Source organism: Rhinatrema bivittatum, chromosome 3 (genome assembly GCF_901001135.1).
Source record: "Rhinatrema bivittatum chromosome 3, aRhiBiv1.1, whole genome shotgun sequence".
Taxonomy (NCBI): domain Eukaryota; kingdom Metazoa; phylum Chordata; class Amphibia; order Gymnophiona; family Rhinatrematidae; genus Rhinatrema; species Rhinatrema bivittatum.
The window spans coordinates 302,817,884-302,835,671 of NC_042617.1; the positions used below are offsets into that span (position 1 = coordinate 302,817,884).

General features: G+C 49.4%; 1 protein-coding gene across 1 annotated transcript in view; it reads left to right on the plus strand.

The window, feature by feature from the left end:
• The window catches only part of ESPL1 (extra spindle pole bodies like 1, separase), a 259,280-nt gene that overhangs the window by 99,112 nt on the left and 142,380 nt on the right, over positions 1 to 17,788 (plus strand). The window contains exons 11-13 of the mRNA XM_029595078.1: positions 3,533 to 3,672; positions 11,916 to 12,050; positions 12,232 to 12,351. Of these exons, the coding sequence (XP_029450938.1) occupies positions 3,533 to 3,672; positions 11,916 to 12,050; positions 12,232 to 12,351 (395 nt within the window). The remainder of the gene's footprint in view (positions 1 to 3,532; positions 3,673 to 11,915; positions 12,051 to 12,231; positions 12,352 to 17,788) is intronic.

Below are 17,788 nucleotides of genomic sequence, written 5' to 3' on the forward strand. Positions count from 1 at the left end.
TCCGCCATGCCCCTTACTTCCAAGTTTTCTGAATGAGACCAGGCCGAACCATCCCTCATTACCTCGAGTGGGGGGAAGTTTGTCCCATTTCTACGAGGCAAGGGTCAGAATTACTTCCAATCAATGGGTCCTAAGCATCATAGAACAAGGCTACACTTTGGAATTTGCTCGGCCACTCCCAAGACTTCTTCATGGTCTCCCCCCTGTGATGCAAGAATCAAGGCTCAGATCTTACAGCAGACCCTAGACCGGCTCCTTGCTGTCGGGGTAATAATCAGTTCCCCAACCGGAATGGAAAACAGGGCATTACTCCATTTATTTCGTGGTCCCAAAAAAGGAGGGATCCTTCTGGCATATTCTGGACCTGAAAAAGGTGAACAAGGCTCTAAAGATACCACATTTCCACATGGAAACCCTACATTCCGTGATAGCTGCGGTTCGCAAGGACGAATTTCTGGTGTCCCTGGATCTGGAAGCATACTTGTACCCATCCGCGAGGATCATCACAAATTTCTCCACTTCATGATATTAGGTATGCATTTTCAGTTCTGCACGCTGCCATTCGGTCTGGCTACGGCCCCTTGCACGTTCACCAAGGTGGTTGTGGCAGCAGCTCTGAGGAAGCAAGGCCTTCTAATTCATCCCTACCTAGATGATTGGCTCATCAGAGCAAAGTCCAAGGATCTCTGTATAGAAGCTATCAGCAAGGTTGTCAGGCTCTTGGAGTCACTTGGCTGGGTGATCAATCAAGCCAAAAGCAACTTTGTCCCTTCTCAAATGATGGACTTCCTGGATGCCCGCTTCAGTACCAATGTGGGGAAGGCTTTCCTCCCCCCGGACCGAAGAAACAAATTGGAGCAAATTCAGTGCTTGTCACTCCAGCCTTCCAAAGCCTGGGACTATCTTCAGGTCCTCTGCTCCATGGCATCCACTTTGGAGGTGGTTCCCTGGGTTTTGCTCATGAGGCCATTACAATGAGCGTTGCTTTCCCATTGGGACCCCAAGTCGGAGGAGTTCCAGTTCCCTCTACCGCTCACCGATCATACCAGGTCCAGTCTTGGGTGGTGGCTGTGCCTGCACAACCTGTCTCAAGGGGGTGGACCTCAAGTCCCGAAATGGATAATAGTGACCATGGATGCCAGTCTCTCAGACTGGGGAGCAGTCTGTCAATCCCACTCTGTCAGGGCCACTGGTCCAAGGAAGAATCCAGCTGTCTATCAATCGCCTGGAGACCAAAGCAGTTCGGCTGGCCTTGAGGCACTTTCTCCCATTGCTGCACAATTAGGCGGTCTGAGTTTTGTCTGACAATGTGACAACAGCCTACATCAACTGTCGAGGCACCAAAAGTCAAGCTGTAGCTGAAGAGGCAGAGCATCTCATGGCTTGGGTGGAAAAACATCTTGCACTGTTAGCAGTGTCTCATTGCTGGCAAAGAAAACATACAGGCGGATTTCCTGAGTTGGAAATGCATAGATTCAGGAGAGTGGGAACTTTCTAACAGAGCAATGGATCTAGTTTCCCGCAGGTGAGGGACACCCCACGTGGACTTGATGGCAACAAGAGACAATGCCAAGGCCCCTCACTTTTTCAGTCACAGAAAGGATCACGGCACAGAGGGAGTCTATGTGCTGGTGCTTCCCTGGCCAACCTCCGCTCTCCTGTATATGTTCCCTCCTTGGCCGCTAGTGGGCAGAGTTCTACACAGGATAGAGGCTAATCTATGGCGCATGATTCTAGTGGCACCGGAGTGGCCCCAACTTCCATGGTTTGCAGATCTAGTCAACCTGGTGGTGGATAGGCCCCTACAACTCAGGCATCTTCTGCAGCAAGGCCCTATATTTTTCGACCAGGCAGATCGCTTTTGTCTAGCTTTGGAAAGGAGGAGATTGAGGAAGAAAGGGTATTTGGAGGCTGTCCTAACTACTCTGCTTCAAGCCAGGAAAACATCTACCTCTTATGTTAGGGTGTGGAGAGTTTTCAAGACCTGGTGGAGTGATCGAGGAGTCTCTGCAAAGTGGCTTATCCAAAGACTTGTCTCTTTCTAATTCGCTTCATGTGCATGTGGTGGTCCTGGGCTCCCTTGTCAGTAGCTCAGTAGCTTTGCAGTCAGATGTTTCCTCAGAGTAAGGCATTTGTTCCTCCTGTACATCCTGTGTGCCCGTCCTGGAGCCTTAACTTGGTGCTTCACATCTTGTGATCCGCCGTTTGAACCCCTTAGGAAGGCGATGTTGATCTTACATTAAACGGTATTTTTGGTGGCCATCTGCTCGGCTCAGTCTCCAAACTACAGGCCCTCTTGTAGGGAATCTTTTTTGAGAATTTCTGACTCAGGAGTATCTTAGAACAGTCCCTTCTTTTTTTGCCAAAGGTAGTTTCAAATCTTCATTTAAGTCAATCGGAGCTTCCGGCTTTTCCAAAGTTATCAGCTGATGTCCCACATGTGAGAGAACTTTGTCGTTTGGATGTCAGACGTGCCTTATGCTATTTGGAGGTCATGAATCCTTTCAGAATTTCAGATCATTTGTCTTGTGGAGTTGGTCCCAAGAGAGGTCAGAAAGCTTCTAAACCTATGATTGCACGATGGTTGAAGCTATTTCCTCTGCTTACATTTTGTAAAGGGCGACCCGTTCCTGAGGCATTGAAAGCACATTCCATTCGTTCCCAAGCAGCTTCTTGTGCTGAATTAGTTGGTTTCGCCACAAGAAATCTGTAGGGCTGCTATTTGGCAGACGTTACATACATTTGCTTGTCCCTACTGCTTGGACGTTCAGGCTCCAGATGTCAGCAATTTTGGCAGTGGAGTTCTTCACCTGCCCTGTTTAGGGAAGCTTTGGTACATCTCACAGTCTGGACTGATCTGGGTCCATAAAGGGGAAAAGAAAATGGTTCTTACCTGCTAATTTTCATTCCTGTAGTACCATGGATCAGTCCAGATGCCTGGCCAGGGAGTGGGTGTTAAGAGTCCGTGCTCATATTCACTGCTTAATGCAGAACACTAAGGAGAAATACCACAAGTTGCTCTAATTTTTGCACTTCTACAGTTCTATTAGTGCTTGATTCCTCCTTATTCTTATGTTCGATTTGTATAATCTTTATATTGAAGGGATGCAGGTGGCACACCAGGTTAAGAGAGGGTGTTCAAGTTTTTCTGTCTCCATCTGCTGGAAGGGAGGTATAACCTACAGTCTGGACTGATCCGTGGTACTGCAGGAACAGAAATTAGCAGGTAAAAACACATTTTCTTTTCCCTCTGGTCTTTGATTCAGTAGATATAGTAGTTTTTAAATTACCTATAGTGCTGCTTCTTAGTCTTCATATTTTGTCTGAACTTGTTTAGCACAAAGAGGCAGCACATGCTCAGAGATACTTAGTGTTCCTTTTTGGAAGGAGTGGCCTGTAAAACATGAACCTTCCCTCTACTTATTGAACAAAGCAGGCCAGACTTGTTAGCTCAGCAGTGACAGATTTCAGCCATTTCAAAGCATATTTAAGGCTTTTTGATTAAATTTGATATTTGGCTTGCATATTTCAGATCAAGTAAAGTCCTTGGATGATGCCCTCACTCTATGGCAGAAGCTCCTGAATCTGAAGAGTGTGCCAGCAGTGCGGAGCACAGAGCAGACCGTGGCTTCCCTGCACATCCTGGCATCCATTTATAGGCTGCTGGAAAAGGTAGAGCTCAAGCACTTTGTCGGTCTGCTTCTATCCCTTAATAGAACCAAGCCAGAAATCACTTTTAGGTAGGTGATCAGATTACAGCTCCCTCTGGAACTAGATGTATGCACATTGAGCCTGGCCCAGTATCTATTGCCTTTGATAGTTGACTATAACTGGCTAAAAGACAGGAAACAGAGTAGGCTTAAATGGATAATTTCCTAGCGTGTAGCAGATGGACTCAGGACCGATGGGTATAGTGTACTCCTGTTATCAGTTGGAGACTGATCAGATTTCAATCTGATGTCAGCCCCTAGTACATATACCCCTGCAGGAAGTGCAGCTCCTCAGTATTTTCCGTCTCCATAGCAGTTAGGGACTATCTGCACGCTCTCAGAGCATTAGACCAAAATTTAAAGAACAAAACCGAAATTTAAAGAAACCTACCTGAAGACGAGCCCTGCACTCCTGCGGTGATACCCTTGGGTCCCTTCCCAAGGTGATTTCCATGGTCTCTCGGAGGTGAGCCTCGGTCCAGTGGCCGATTCGCGGCAGGGACCTAGCCCCCGAATCCTCGGGCGCGGCGTAGAGGCAGCCTCGGTCCGGTGGCCGAATCGCGGCGAGGACTTAACCCCCGATCTCGGGCGCGGTTGACAGGCAGTGGGTGCACCCCCTCGAATGCAGCGGTGAAGGTATTTGCCCTCTCCCCCCGCAGCCAGAGACCGCCCAGAGCAAAACCAGGAAGTGCTGAAGACGAGGTAAGGTGGAAATCTTCTACTTAATCCGGTCTCCGAAGATCGAGGAGGGAGCACAGGTCGGCAATCGAAATCTGTGCCACCAGATTGATCCGACCTAGCAGGGCTAGGCCCCGGCTGTTCAAGGGTTTGCCACGTGGAGACCCTCCAAGGAGGTCGCCATATTGCCCACATGCTCGCCATCCGATCCGAGCACACAAATTAAGCTAAGCGTACAAAATTATTTGTGCGCATATTCTTAGGCGCACATAAAACATTACACGCATAATTTACACGCACAGTACAAGGTGCACATTTACAGCTAGGTGCACATCTGCGCGCACATATCAGATGCAATGGAGCGCATAAGAGCTTACGCGTCCACAGAAATGGCACCTCCAGAAACAGGAATAAAAGCTCAAGGCCTCTGCCACATTAGAGCCGCAGAGAGCGAGGAAGCAGACGCCCCATGTGCACACTGAGGAGGCCCTGGGAGATCCAGGTCAGGGCCAGTCCCGCCCAGTGCTAGCTCCTCGGGGGGCACCCTGGACCTAGCAGGCCCCAGTGAGTCCATCCCACAGACGGGGACCCCCAGGGAACCGGCACCCCTCAACTTAGACCCAGCATCGATCTCCTGGGTAGAGTTATTTAAGGGGATTCATGCCTTTGTCAAAATGCAAACTGAACCCTAGGCGGACCAACCATATGCGACACCGGAAGACCCTCATGCCCCAGGACCCTCAAGGCCTAGGCACAGGCTCCCACCACCCAGAAGCGCCACCTACGGGGACACGGATTTCTCAGAGGAAGAAGTCGAGCCCCTTGAGGAGGGAGAACTTCCCTCGGGGACAGAGCCACACCGAACCATGAGACTCTTCTTCTCAAAGGATGATCTTCCGGACCTTGTATCCCAATGCCTATCGAAACTCGCTATCCCGGGCCAAGGCACCCCAGAAGAACCTAGAATGAATCTCCTGCTGGAGGGCCTTCGACAGACGTCTTGCCATTTTCCTCTTACAGGCGGCACAACAGCTAATTGACCTGGAGTGGAATGTGCCGGAGTCCTCATTCAAAGGGGGTCGAGCCTTATCTGCCATGTACTCCCTGGACCCAGCAACCAAGGAGCTTCTGGCGTGCCCTAGAGTGGACGCCATAGTTTGCGCGGTCGCTAAGCGCACCACCATCCCAGTGGAGGGAGGAGCGGCGCTCAAGGATGCACACGACCGGCGCCTGGAAGCCATACTAAAACAAGCATTTGAGCTGGCAGCCATGTCCCTGCAGATTGCGGCCTGCTGCACCGTGGTGACACGTTCCTGTTTATCCCAAGCCAGGAACACCCCAGGAGAAGACATGGAATCAGCACTATCATTCCTCAGTGACGCGGCTTCTGATCTAGTGCGCACAGCAGCCAGAGGAGTGTCATCCACAGTGGTAGCCAGGAGACAACTCTGGCTTCGAAATTGGTCGGTTGACGCCTCCTCCAAAACACGCCTCACGAGAGTGCCCTTCAAAGGATCCTTCCTGTTCGGCAGCGAACTAGAGAAACTGGCTAAGAAATCGGGCGACTCCCTATTACCTCGCCTGCCGGAAGACAAGACGAAGAGAAACCAGCGTCCTTTTCCCAGGTCCACCAGAGGCAGAAGCTCACAGCGCTTCAACCCTTACAAGGACAACTATCAAGCGCCCTGCCCTACGGGCAGGAACCAGTCCTTTCGGAACAAACACAAGAGGGGAACCAGTTCGGGTCCAGGCCCCAGCCACACCCCACAATGAGATTCAGCCGACCCATCCAAGGGAAGAAGCCATAAGGGGCAGGCTAACCCTATTCTACCGCAGATGGGTCGAGATAACTTCGGACAAGTGGGTCCTAGCCATCATCCAAGAAGGGATTGTGATAAATTGCAGGAAGACCTTGTGAGATTGGAAAATTGGGCATCCAAATGGCAGATGAAATTTAATGTGGATAAGTGCAAGGTGATGCATATAGGGAAAAATAACCCATGCTATAATTACACAATGTTGGGTTCCATATTAGGTGCTACAACCCAAGAGAGATCTAGGTGTCATAATGGATAACACATTGAGATCGTTGGTACAGTGTGCTGCAGCAGTCAAAAAAGCAAACAGAATGTTGGGAATTATTAGAAAGGGAATGGTGAATAAAACGGAAAATGTCATAATGCCTCTGTATCGCTCCATGGTGAGACCGCACCTTGAATACTGTGTACAATTCTGGTCGCTGCATCTCAAAGATATAATTGCGATGGAGAAGGTACAGAGAAGGGCTACCAAAATAAGGGGAATGGAACAGCTCCCCTACGAGGAAAGACTAAAGAGGTTAGGACTTTTCAGCTTGGAGAAGAGACGACTGAGGGGGGATATGATAGAAGTGTTTAAAATCATGAGAGGTCTAGAACGGGTAGATGTGAATCGGTTATTTACTCTTTCGGATAGACTAGGGGGCACATTTAAAACTAATCGGAGAAAGTTCTTTTTAACTCCACGCACAATTAAACTCTGGAATTTGTTGCCAGAGGATGTGGTTAGTGCAGTTAGTATAGCTGTGTTTAAAAAAGGATTGGATAAGTTCTTGGAGGAGAAGTCCATTACCTGCTATTAAGTTCACTTAGAGAATAGCCACTGCCATTAGCAATGGTAACATGGAATAGACTTAGTTTTTGGGTACTTGCCAGGTTCTTATGGCCTGGATTGGCCACTGTTGGAAACAGGATGCTGGACTGGGTCAGACCCTTGGTCTGACCCAGTATGGCATTTTCTTATGTTCTTATGGGTACTACCTGGACTTCCTTCGAACCCCTCCGGAGAAGTTCGTGGAATCTCCCTGCCACGACCCCTGCAAGAGGGCGGCAGTGGAAGCTACACTGACCAGACTTCTGGCCCTCGGCCATAACCCCGTTACCTACACGGGAAACACATACTGCACATTACTCCATTTACTTTATCGTACCCAAGAAAGAGGGTACATTCAGGCCCATCCTGGACCTCAAGTCAGTCAACAGACACCTAAGGATCCCACGCTTCCGCATGGAAACCCTACGATCGGTCATATGTGCAATACAGCCAGGAGAGTTCCTCACATCCCCAGACCTGTCGGAGGCCTACTTACACATCCCAATTCATCAGGAACACCAGTGCTACCTATGCTTCAAGGTCCTGAATCGTCACTACCAGTTCCGGGCACTACCCTTCGGGTTAGCCACTGCACCCCGGACGTTCACCAAGGTAATAGTGGTGGCGGCAACACTCAGGAAGGAAGGAATCCTCGTCCATCCTTACCTGGACGATTGGCTGATCAGAGCAAAATCACCAGAGGAAAGCAACCAGCAGAGTCATAGCTCTACTGGAAAGCCTGGGATGGGTAGTCAACACAAACAAGAGCTCCCTACAGCCCTCGCAGTCGCTGGAATACCTAGGAGTCCGATTCGACACCAAGGAAGACAAGGTCAGCCTGACCCCCATGAGGAGATCAAAGCTGTGGGACCGGCTCCAGACCTTGCTGAGCGCCCCCGTCCCACAGCATGGGATTACCTGCAAGTCCTCGGACTAATGGCATCCACACTGGAAGTGGTGCCATGGGCGTGGGCCCACATGAGGCCCCTGCAACACTCACTCCTATCACGGTGGAGTCCACGATCCCAGAACTACTCCGTACGTCTACCACTACCAGGCAGAGTCCGGACCCAGCTAAGGTGGTGCTATAGACCAGCCACATGAGCCGGGGATCAAGACTATCCTCCCCAACCTGGACCCTGCTCACCACAGATGCCAGCCTACACGGGTGGGGAGCACACTGCGAAGAGTTAACCGCCCAAGGGCGGTGGAACAAAGAAGAGGCGGGGTGGAACATCAACCGCCTAGAAGCACGGGCGGTCAGATTAGTCTGCCTGCGGTTCGACCACAGACTTCGAGACAAAGCAGTCAGTGTCTGAAACGCCACGACGGTGGCCTACATCAACCGGCAGGGCGGAACCAGAAGCCAACAGGTGTCCTTAGAAATAGACCCTCTGGCTTGGGCGGAAGCAAATTTCCAGGATATCTCCGCCATCCACATCACCGGGAAGGACAACACCACGGCAGACTTCCTCAGCAGGGAAAGTCTAAACCGAGGAGAATGGAAGCTGTCACCACAGTCTTCAAGATGTGCATCAGTGGGGGACTCAAGACATGGATCTTCTAGCAAACAGATCCAACGCTCAAATACCCAGATACTTCAGCCGCAGGCGGGATCCGCAGTCCCAGGGGATTGATGCCCTGGTACAGACCTGGCCACTGGGGACCCTGCTGTACGCCTTTCTGCTGTGGCCCTTACTGGGCGCAATCATTTACAAGATTCAGCGGCACAGGGGACTAGTTCTTCTGGTGGCCCCGAACTGGCCAAGACCCTGGTATGCAGACATGAGAAGGCTACTAGCAGGGAGTCCACTACCCCTGCCCCCACACAGGGATCTGCTATAACAAGCTCCCATCCTCCACGAGGACCCAGCTCAATTCTCTTACGGTATGGCCATTGAGAGGGCCCGCCTGAGAGAGAGGGGATACTCGGGGGCAGTAATAGATACTCTCCTCCGAGCATGCAAGTTCTCCACATCTCTAACATACTTAAGGATCTGGAGAGTCTTTGAGGCCTGGTGCGAAGACCACAATGTCAAACCATGTTCCTCTAAAGTTCCTTTGATCCTGGAATTCTTACAGAACGGACTACAGAAGGGTCTGTCCCTCAACTCCAAGGTACAGGTGGCCGCATTGTCATGCTACGGCTCCAAGAGCGAGGACTACAGCTTAGCCTCGCACCCAGATATATCGCGCTTCCTGAAAGGAGTCAAACACATTCGCCCACCACTAAAGTGGCCAGTGCCCCTGTGGAACCTAAACCTCATCTTGGAATTCCTAGTGGGAGCCGCCTTCAGACCCCTCCAAGGCCTGTCCCTCCATCTGTTAACCTCAAAGACTGTGTTCTTGCTGGCCGTGTGCTCAGCCCGCCGCATCTCAGAGCTACAGGCCCTGTCCTGCCGTGAGCCATTCCTCAACTCACCCCGGGGACCATTCAGCTACTCACGGTTCCCTCCTTCCTCCCCAAAGTGGTCTCACACTTCCACCTTAACCAAACCATCTCTACCTGCGATGGATGGCTTGAAGTCGGAAGAAGCCCGTAGTCTGCGCCATCTCGACATCGGCAGACTCCTATCCAGATATCTGGAAATGTCGGAACCAGTACGAAAGACGGACCACCTTTTCATCCTTCACAGCAGGAAGGGGCAAGGGGAAGCGGCCTCGTGGGCAACCATTGCCCGCTGGATCAAGGAAGTCATCAAGGCAGCCTACATAGAAGCGGGAAAACCACCAACTCTACAGGTCGAGACCCATTCCACCAGAGCCCAGGCGGTTTCCTGGGCAGAAACCAGAATGCTGTCACCTGCCGAGATCTGCAGGGCGGCAACATGGTCCTCCATCCATACCTTCTTCAGATTCTACAGTCTGGATGTTCAGGCTCGGGAGGACACAGCATTTGCAAGAACAATCCTCAATGGACCACGGGCAGCCTCCCACCCAGTTTGGGAGTAGCTTTTATACATCCCATTGGTCCTGAGTCCATCTGCTACACGCTAGGAAATGGAGAAATTACTTACCTGAATTTCGTTTTCCTTAGTGTAGACAGATGGACTCAGCAGCCCACCCTTGGCTGCCACTATACATGGTCCTTCAACAATTCAAGGGTAAGCCATGCTTTCATTTCCTTAGGGCATCCGCCCTGCCGGGTGTCGACGCTTTCCGGTTGGGCACACTGGCGGTCTCCGGCTATAGTCAACCAACCAAATCAAGTTAATCAAGTTTTTAACGTTCTAACAAAAGTATCTAAGTTAATCATATTAAGTTAATCAGTCAGTCACACATATATCCACAATGCTTTGCAAGGAAGAATACTGAGGAGCTGCACTTCCTGCAGGGGTATATGTTCTAGGGGCTGATGTCAGATTGCAATCTGATCCGTCTCCAACTGCTAACAGGAGTACACTATACCCATTGGTCCTGAGTCCATCTGTCTACACTAAGGAAAACAAAATTATCAGGTAAGTAATTTATCCATTTTCTCAGTGGAAGGGAGTGGGCAGCGGAGTGCCTCAGGGATCTGTATTAGGACCCTTACTTTTCAATATATTTATAAATGAGCTGGAAAAGAATACAAGTGAGAATTAAATTTGCAGATACAAAATTATTCAAAGTAGTTAAATCACAAGCAGATTGTGATAAATTGCAGGAAGACCTTGTGAGACTGGAAAATTGGGCATCAAAATGGCAGATGAAATTTAATGTGGATAAGTGCAAGGTGATGCATATAGGGAAAAATAACCCGTGCTATAGTTACACAATGTTAGGTTCCATATTAGGTGCTACTACCCAAGAAAGAGATCTAGGCGTCATAGTGGATAACACGTTGAAGTCATCAGTACAGTGTGCTGCGGCAGTCAAAAAAGCAAACAGAATGTTGGGAATTATTAGAAAGGGAATGGTGAATAAAACAGAAAATGTCATAATGCCTCTATCGCTCCATGGTGAGACCGCACCTGGAATACTGTGTACAATTCTGGTCGCCGCATCTCAAAGATATAATTGCGATGGAGAAGGTACAGAGAAGGGCTACCAAAATAAGGGGAATGGAACAGCTCCCCTATGAGGAAAGACTAAAGAGGTTGGGACTTTTCAGCTTGGAGAAGAGACGACTGAGGAGGGATATGATAGAGGTGTTTAAAATTATGAGAGGTCTAGAACAGGTAGATGTGAATCGGTTATTTATGCTTTCAGATAAGACTAGGGGGCTCTCCATGAAGTTAGCATGCGGCACATTTAAAACTAATCGAGAGTTCTTTTTCACTCAACGCACAATTAAACTCTGGAATTTGTTGCCAGAGGATGTGGTTAGTGCAGTTAGTATAGCTGTGTTTAAAAAAAGGATTGGATAAGTTCTTGGAGAAGTCCATTACCTGCTATTAAGTTGACTTAGAAATTAGTCACTGCTATTACTAGCAATGGTAACATGGAATAGACTGTTTTTGGGTACTTGCCAGGTTCTTATGGCCTGGATTGGCCACTGTTGGAAACAGGATGCTGGGCTTGATGGACCCTTGGTCTGACCCAGTATGGCATGTTATGTTATGTTCAAGAAGCTATATCTGGGAATGTAACTGGTGTCCCATATGCAATTGGGCCATAAATGTAGGGCAGGACCATCTGACTGCTTTTTTTTTCATGATGCTTGAATGTTTGAGGGATGTTTCTGGAGAGGACTGAAAACAGTCAGACTACAAAATACCTCTCATGCAAACCTAACAATCCATACAGAATAGTTTTATTATCCAATTAGCTGTGAAATAGTAACCATTGCTAAGGCATCATGTTCTAGACATTTTAAAAAATAAATTTCTAAAACATAAGGAATCAGTTACCAAGCTGCAGGCAACTGAATGGCTTTGCTTCCTGCTTTCTCTACCTCTGTCCTGCATTCTGTAGCCACTGCAGTCTGTCGAGACATATCTTCTGCTTAGAAGACTGACTGAGTTGCTTGAAGATGGTCTGGGGATGGTGAATGCCTTGTGCCAGCTCACTAAGCTTCTCTTCCAGCTGGAGTGCCCCAGCTATGCCAAGGTAAGTGATACCATCCTTGTAAAAATGGGTGGGGTTGGGGGGGGGGGGGGGGGTGCAGAAGGAGGTATCTTCAACTTATAGCCTTGAAACCTGAAAGATGGAGGATTTTGATTAAAAAGTGAAAAGGCACTTTCACACCAGTCATATATTCTAGCTTAGTCTTTTGCTTTGTTCTCTACAGATGTACCTGGATGAAGCCATGTCCTGCTTGCAGCGCACAGACTGCAGCACAGATACGCATTTGTTGATGAAACTGACGTGTAGTGTTCTGCATAGCCAACTGTACCATGTCACTTTGAAGGTACTGTACCCAGGGGAAGGGAGAAATGGGGCACAGCTGGCATGTGGTATGTACAGGCTGCTATGCCCTTGTAGGAGACTACCTGGACCCTCCTAAACTGTGGTAGCTGGGCAAGGGGGGTTTCTTCTGCAGCAAGTAAGACATAGTCTTTGTGTATAAAGAGCAGGAATGCTTAGACTGCTCAGAAGCTGTAGTGTAGCAGCACTGAGGCAAGGAGAAAGTTCCTGTATGTACACAGATCAGTGCAGACTCCTTTTTTGTCTCCCTTGCAGCAGATGGCGATAATAGTGCATTTGCTGTTGCTAGCCCCAGTACAAAACAGAAATTTAATACTTCCCTTCACAGGCGGGACCTCCAAATGCAGAGCTGTCAATAGAATGAATGCCTCCTCATGGGGAATGAGGGCTCTGGACCAGATATACACTCCCACAGAATCTTGGAGCAAGCTGCCATCAAGACTCACCAACCCCCTGCTTGTTAACCTCAAACCAAGGGGGATGGCCCCACCAGGTCCTAACAACCCCTCCTGGGAAGGACTGGAGTTCTTATATGCAGGCTTTACACAGTCTACCATCTGCCGGAGACAGAAATACTGAGACTGCTTAGAAGCACACTGGGTTTCGTAGCAGTGTCAGTAAAACTTTTCCTAGCATGTAGCCAGATGGACTCAGGACCAATGGGTTATGCTTCCCTGCCAGCAGATGGAGACTGAGTCAGATTTCAAAGCTGAAGTCACCTAGATACACCCCTGCAGTGACCTAAGCCTTTCAGTATTTCTCGGTCTCCAGCAGATGGTGGACATACCTCTTTTTGGAAGGAGAAATTCTATATTTAAATTGGATAAAAAAATTGAACCCTGGCTCTCCTGCGGTGATACCTAAAGGTCCCTCCCCTAGTTGAGAATTCCTGAGGCAATTTCCAAGATCCCTTAGAGGTGTGCCTTGGTCCAGTAGCCAGTTCCTGGCACGGACTTTGCTTCCTGCACCTGCTGCCTTTCAGCTGCTTAAGCAGCAGAGAACGGTGGTGATGGCCAAAGCCCTCTCCCCCCGCAGCCAGAGATAATCTCTGTACTCGGCCAGTAAGCTGATTGAGAATTAGGAGGGGTTTCGGTAAGACTTTCTCAAGTCTCCTAGCTTGGCGTAACATACTGATGTCGTTCCTGATCCCGTTGGGTAAGGGCAAGTGGATTGAGTGGCTCCCTCAATGGGCTAGGCCCCACTTTAGGCTTGGTTGGCACAATGCATGGTAGGCTGCGGCGGCGCCATCTTGCATGTCTTTGTGCATACCGTATTGTCCTCTGTAGAACATATGTATGCACAGTATGTCGGCTCTGCACACATACATACACGCACAAAAGTGCGAGCAGACACAACAGTTACTGCTGCCAATGGCTCCAGCAGCCAAGAAACATGCACCTTGTTTTATTAGGGCTTCAGGCTGACCTGGATTCCAACTCATGTCAGCACTGAGGAAGACCAGGGAGAGCTGGCCTCCCCGGACTTTGCTAAGCCCAGCTCCTCATTCAGAGGATGGTTTAGCCACAGCCTTAACTGGAAGTACTCCGGTTCTTAGTACCCCCTGGACTGGATCATCCGTGGGAGAGGGAAATTCAGCGGCACCTACCCCAGTACCTCCTGGGCTAGGCATGGACCCGACTGCCTTCTCTTGGGTGGAATTTTTCCAGGGCTTTCAAGCCTTCATACAGGCACAGTCTGTTACCTCACTTGGTAAGCCTTCCCTCTCCCTGGCCTATTAGCAGACCTTAAGGCATGCCATGCCTCACCAAGGGTATTCCTGGCAGGGACCCGGATGGCACGGACGAATAGGATACAGATTCCTTGGAAGATGGAGAAATTCCCCCTGGTTTAGAACCATATTGGAGCATGCTGTGTCTTTTCCATAGACTAATTGCTGGCCCTGGTTTCCCAGACCCTGAAGATGCTGGGAGTTCCTGGGACAGACTCTGACTGAACAAAAGAACTTCATTCTGATTTTCCCTACGGAAAGCCTCCTTCTACTTTCCAGTACTGGAAACCATCTAGGAGTTGATTGACCTGAAATGGGATGCCCCAGAAGCAAGTTTTAAAGGGGGCCTAGCATTAGAAGCTCTATACCCACTGAATCCGGCAGTGAGAGCGTCCTTGTTTCCCTAAAGTGGATGCACTGGTTTGTGCTGTCTAAGCGAACAATCCCAGTGGAGAGAGGCGCGACCTTAAAGGATGTGCATGATAGACTGAGTCCATCCTTAAACAGGCCTTTGATGCAGTAGCAATGACCTTGCAGATTGCTTCTAGTTGTGCTCTGGTAGCTCGTTCATGCCTACTCCTCTTTCAGGAGATGGATGACTCGGGTGAATTCCAGTGCGGTTATGGAACCTTCCACCTTTTTAACTGACGTGGACTCAGATCTAGTCCATATTTCAGCCAGAGGAATGGCCTTAATGGAGGCAGCCAGAAGACAGCTATGGCTGCGAAATTGGTCAGCAGACGCAACCTCAAAGGCAAATCTTACAAAGATGCCCTTTAAAGGATCATTCCTTTTTGGAAGCAAATTGGAAAAGCTGACCAGTAAATGGGGCAAGTCTCCAATTCCCTGGCTACCAGAAGATAAGAGAGCAGTTACAGCACCTCACCTATGAGGGATCAATCCAGCCCTATAGAAACTCCATTTCACAGGTCTCAGCCCTTTGGGAGGTCTCAGTCCTTTTGTAGCGAGAATCCGAGAGGGGCAGGCTTGGATTCAGGTTCATTCCAACCCCCCCCCCCCCCCCAAAATGAAAATTTGCTGACCCACCCTCTGAACCAGGAGATAGCACCTTTATAACTGTCCCTCTTCTACCAGAGGTGGGTTGATCATTTCGGACAAATGGGTACTGGAGGTCTTATGAAAAGGATATTCTCTGGAATTTCTTGAACTTGTTAGTTGTCCACAGGTTAGGTTGTTACAGAAGTATTGATAGGCTGGTGTAAGCACATATGCGCATGACTGACATCAGCAAGCCTGTTTCTTGATCTGCATCTGGTATGTAAGCATAACCCATTTGTCTGGACTGGTCTGACTGCACTTAACTGAATTTCCTTAAGTAATTTCACCATTCAACCCCTTCTAGCACTTTTTTTAAGAAAACCTTCTTGTATTTTCTGTTTGTGTTCATTATCTCCCAAGCCATTGAACCTAAAGCAACCAAATTTTCAAGAGGATAGGTTTAGCCATATAAAGCTAGAAAATTTTCTAACTATTTATACATCTAGCCTGAGATTGAAAAAAGCACTCTGAGAAATTGCAAAAGACTATCCCAATGGAGTCCGCTTTCGAAGCAGTATTTTCTTTCTCTGCCCCTTCCAAGGGAAGCCAGGTCCAGTCTGTGGTGGATGACACGGAACAATCTGGAGAAGGGGAGTGCCCCTTGAAGTCCCAGATTGGTTGGTGGTGACCACGGATGCCAGTCTCAAGGGCTGGGGGCGGTATGCCTGGGCAGAACAGCACAAGGTCTCTGGTCGGTCTTGGAGCAGTCGTGCTCGATCAACTGCGATCAGTGCACAGAGCCCTCCAGGGGTTTCTCCCATTGGTCAGCAGTCATACGGTGAGAGTATTTTCGGACATGACTACTGTGGCTTACATCAACTGCCAGGGGGGAATCAGGTGCCCCGCTGTGGCTTGAGAGGCTCAGCTATTGTTGAGTGGGCAGAAGTCCATCTCGAGGGCATTGCTGCTTCTCACGTGGCAGGCGTGGACATGAACTATCTCAGCGGACAACAGTTGGATCCAGTGGAATGGGAACTGTCCCCGGAGGCCTGGGATCTCATCTGTGCTTGCTGGGGGACCCCTTCAGCTGGACCTCATGGCAACAAGAGCCAACGCCAAGACAGGTTCTTTAGTTGACAGAGGGAGACCGGGACGATGGGCCTTGATGCTCTGGTGTGGGCGTCCTTTGTTTTTCCCCCATGGTCTCTCATAGCGAGGGTCCTCAGGCGGATAGACTCACCCAGGGGCAGTGGTGCTGGTAGCGCCAGAGTGGCCACTGCGTCCGTGGCTGGCCTATCGAGTCACTGCATCTAGTCCACTTGCAGTGGTTGGTAAGTCAAGGCCCCATATTTTCGGATCAGGCTGATCACTTCTGACTTGTGGCCTGGCTTTTGAGAGGCAGCGGTTGCTTCTGAAGGGGTATTCAGACCAGGTTATTGCTACATTGCTTCAAGCTCGGCAGCTGGCTACCTCCCTTTCTTATTCCAGAGTATGGAATGTTTGAGTCCTGGTGCGCGCCACAGGGCCTGGATCCACTTAAGGCTTCTGTTTCACATGTTTTGTCCCCCTTGCAGCAGGGCTTGGCCAAGGGATTGGCCCATAGTTCGCTTAGTCCAGGTTGTGGCCTTGGGTTGTCTCAGGGGGAAGGTACAGGGCAAGTCCTTGGCTTCCCATCCTGATGTGCGTTTCCTGAGGGGTGTTCAGCATCTCTGCTGCCCTCTTCGGAATGTGTCTGGAATGGAATCTGGTGTTGAAGGTTCTCTGCAGGGATCCTTTTGAACAGTTAGGTCGAACATCGTTGAAGGTCCTTACCTTGAAGACTGTCTTTGGCTATTTGCTCGGCTAGACAAATTTCAGAATTGCAAGCTTGTTCTTGCCGTGATCCTTTTCTGAGAACCGCGACAGACATGGTTTCTTTGAACAGTGCCTTCATTCCTGCCTAAGGTGGTTTCTGCCTTTCATGAAAATCAGATTGAGTTACCAAGTTTTCCAGACTGGTCTTGTGATCCCTCTGTGGGCAGGAATCTCCATCTTTTGGATGTGCAGCGTGTCCTGATACGTTATCTGAAGGTTACTAATGCTTTCTGACGCTCTGATCATTTGTGTTCAGTGGCTCTAAGAAAGGGGTTATGGCTTCTAAGGCTTCCTTAGCTCGCTGGTTGAAAGACTATTTCCTCCACCTTTGTGTCCACGGGCTGGTCGATGCCAGTGGGACTTCAGGCTCACTGTACTCGCGCTCAGGCGGCATCGTGGGCAGTGTGTCTGACAGTGGTCTGGTCTTCACTTCACACTTTCACCAGGCATTACTGTTTTAATGTGTGTGCCCCAGAGGTGTTTCCTTTTGAGTGTGCTGAGTGGGTCTTTCGGGTTCCCGCCCAGTATAAGCAGGGCTTTGGTTCATCCCACTTGTCTGGACTGATCTGGGTATGTTCAGGAAAAGAAAATTGGTTCTTACCTGCTAATTTTCGTTCCTGTAATACCACAGCTCAGTCTAGTGGGAGAGAGGTTCTGGAAGCCAAACTTAGGATTTTAGGTAGGAAGCTGAAATCCAGAACCTCCAGGGTGGCATTCTCTGAAATGCTTCCTGTTCCACGTGCAGGTCCCCAAAGGCAGGCAGAACTCCAGAGTTTCAATGCATGGATGAGACAATGGTGCATGTTCTAGAATTTCAGTATTTTTCTTTGGCTATCCA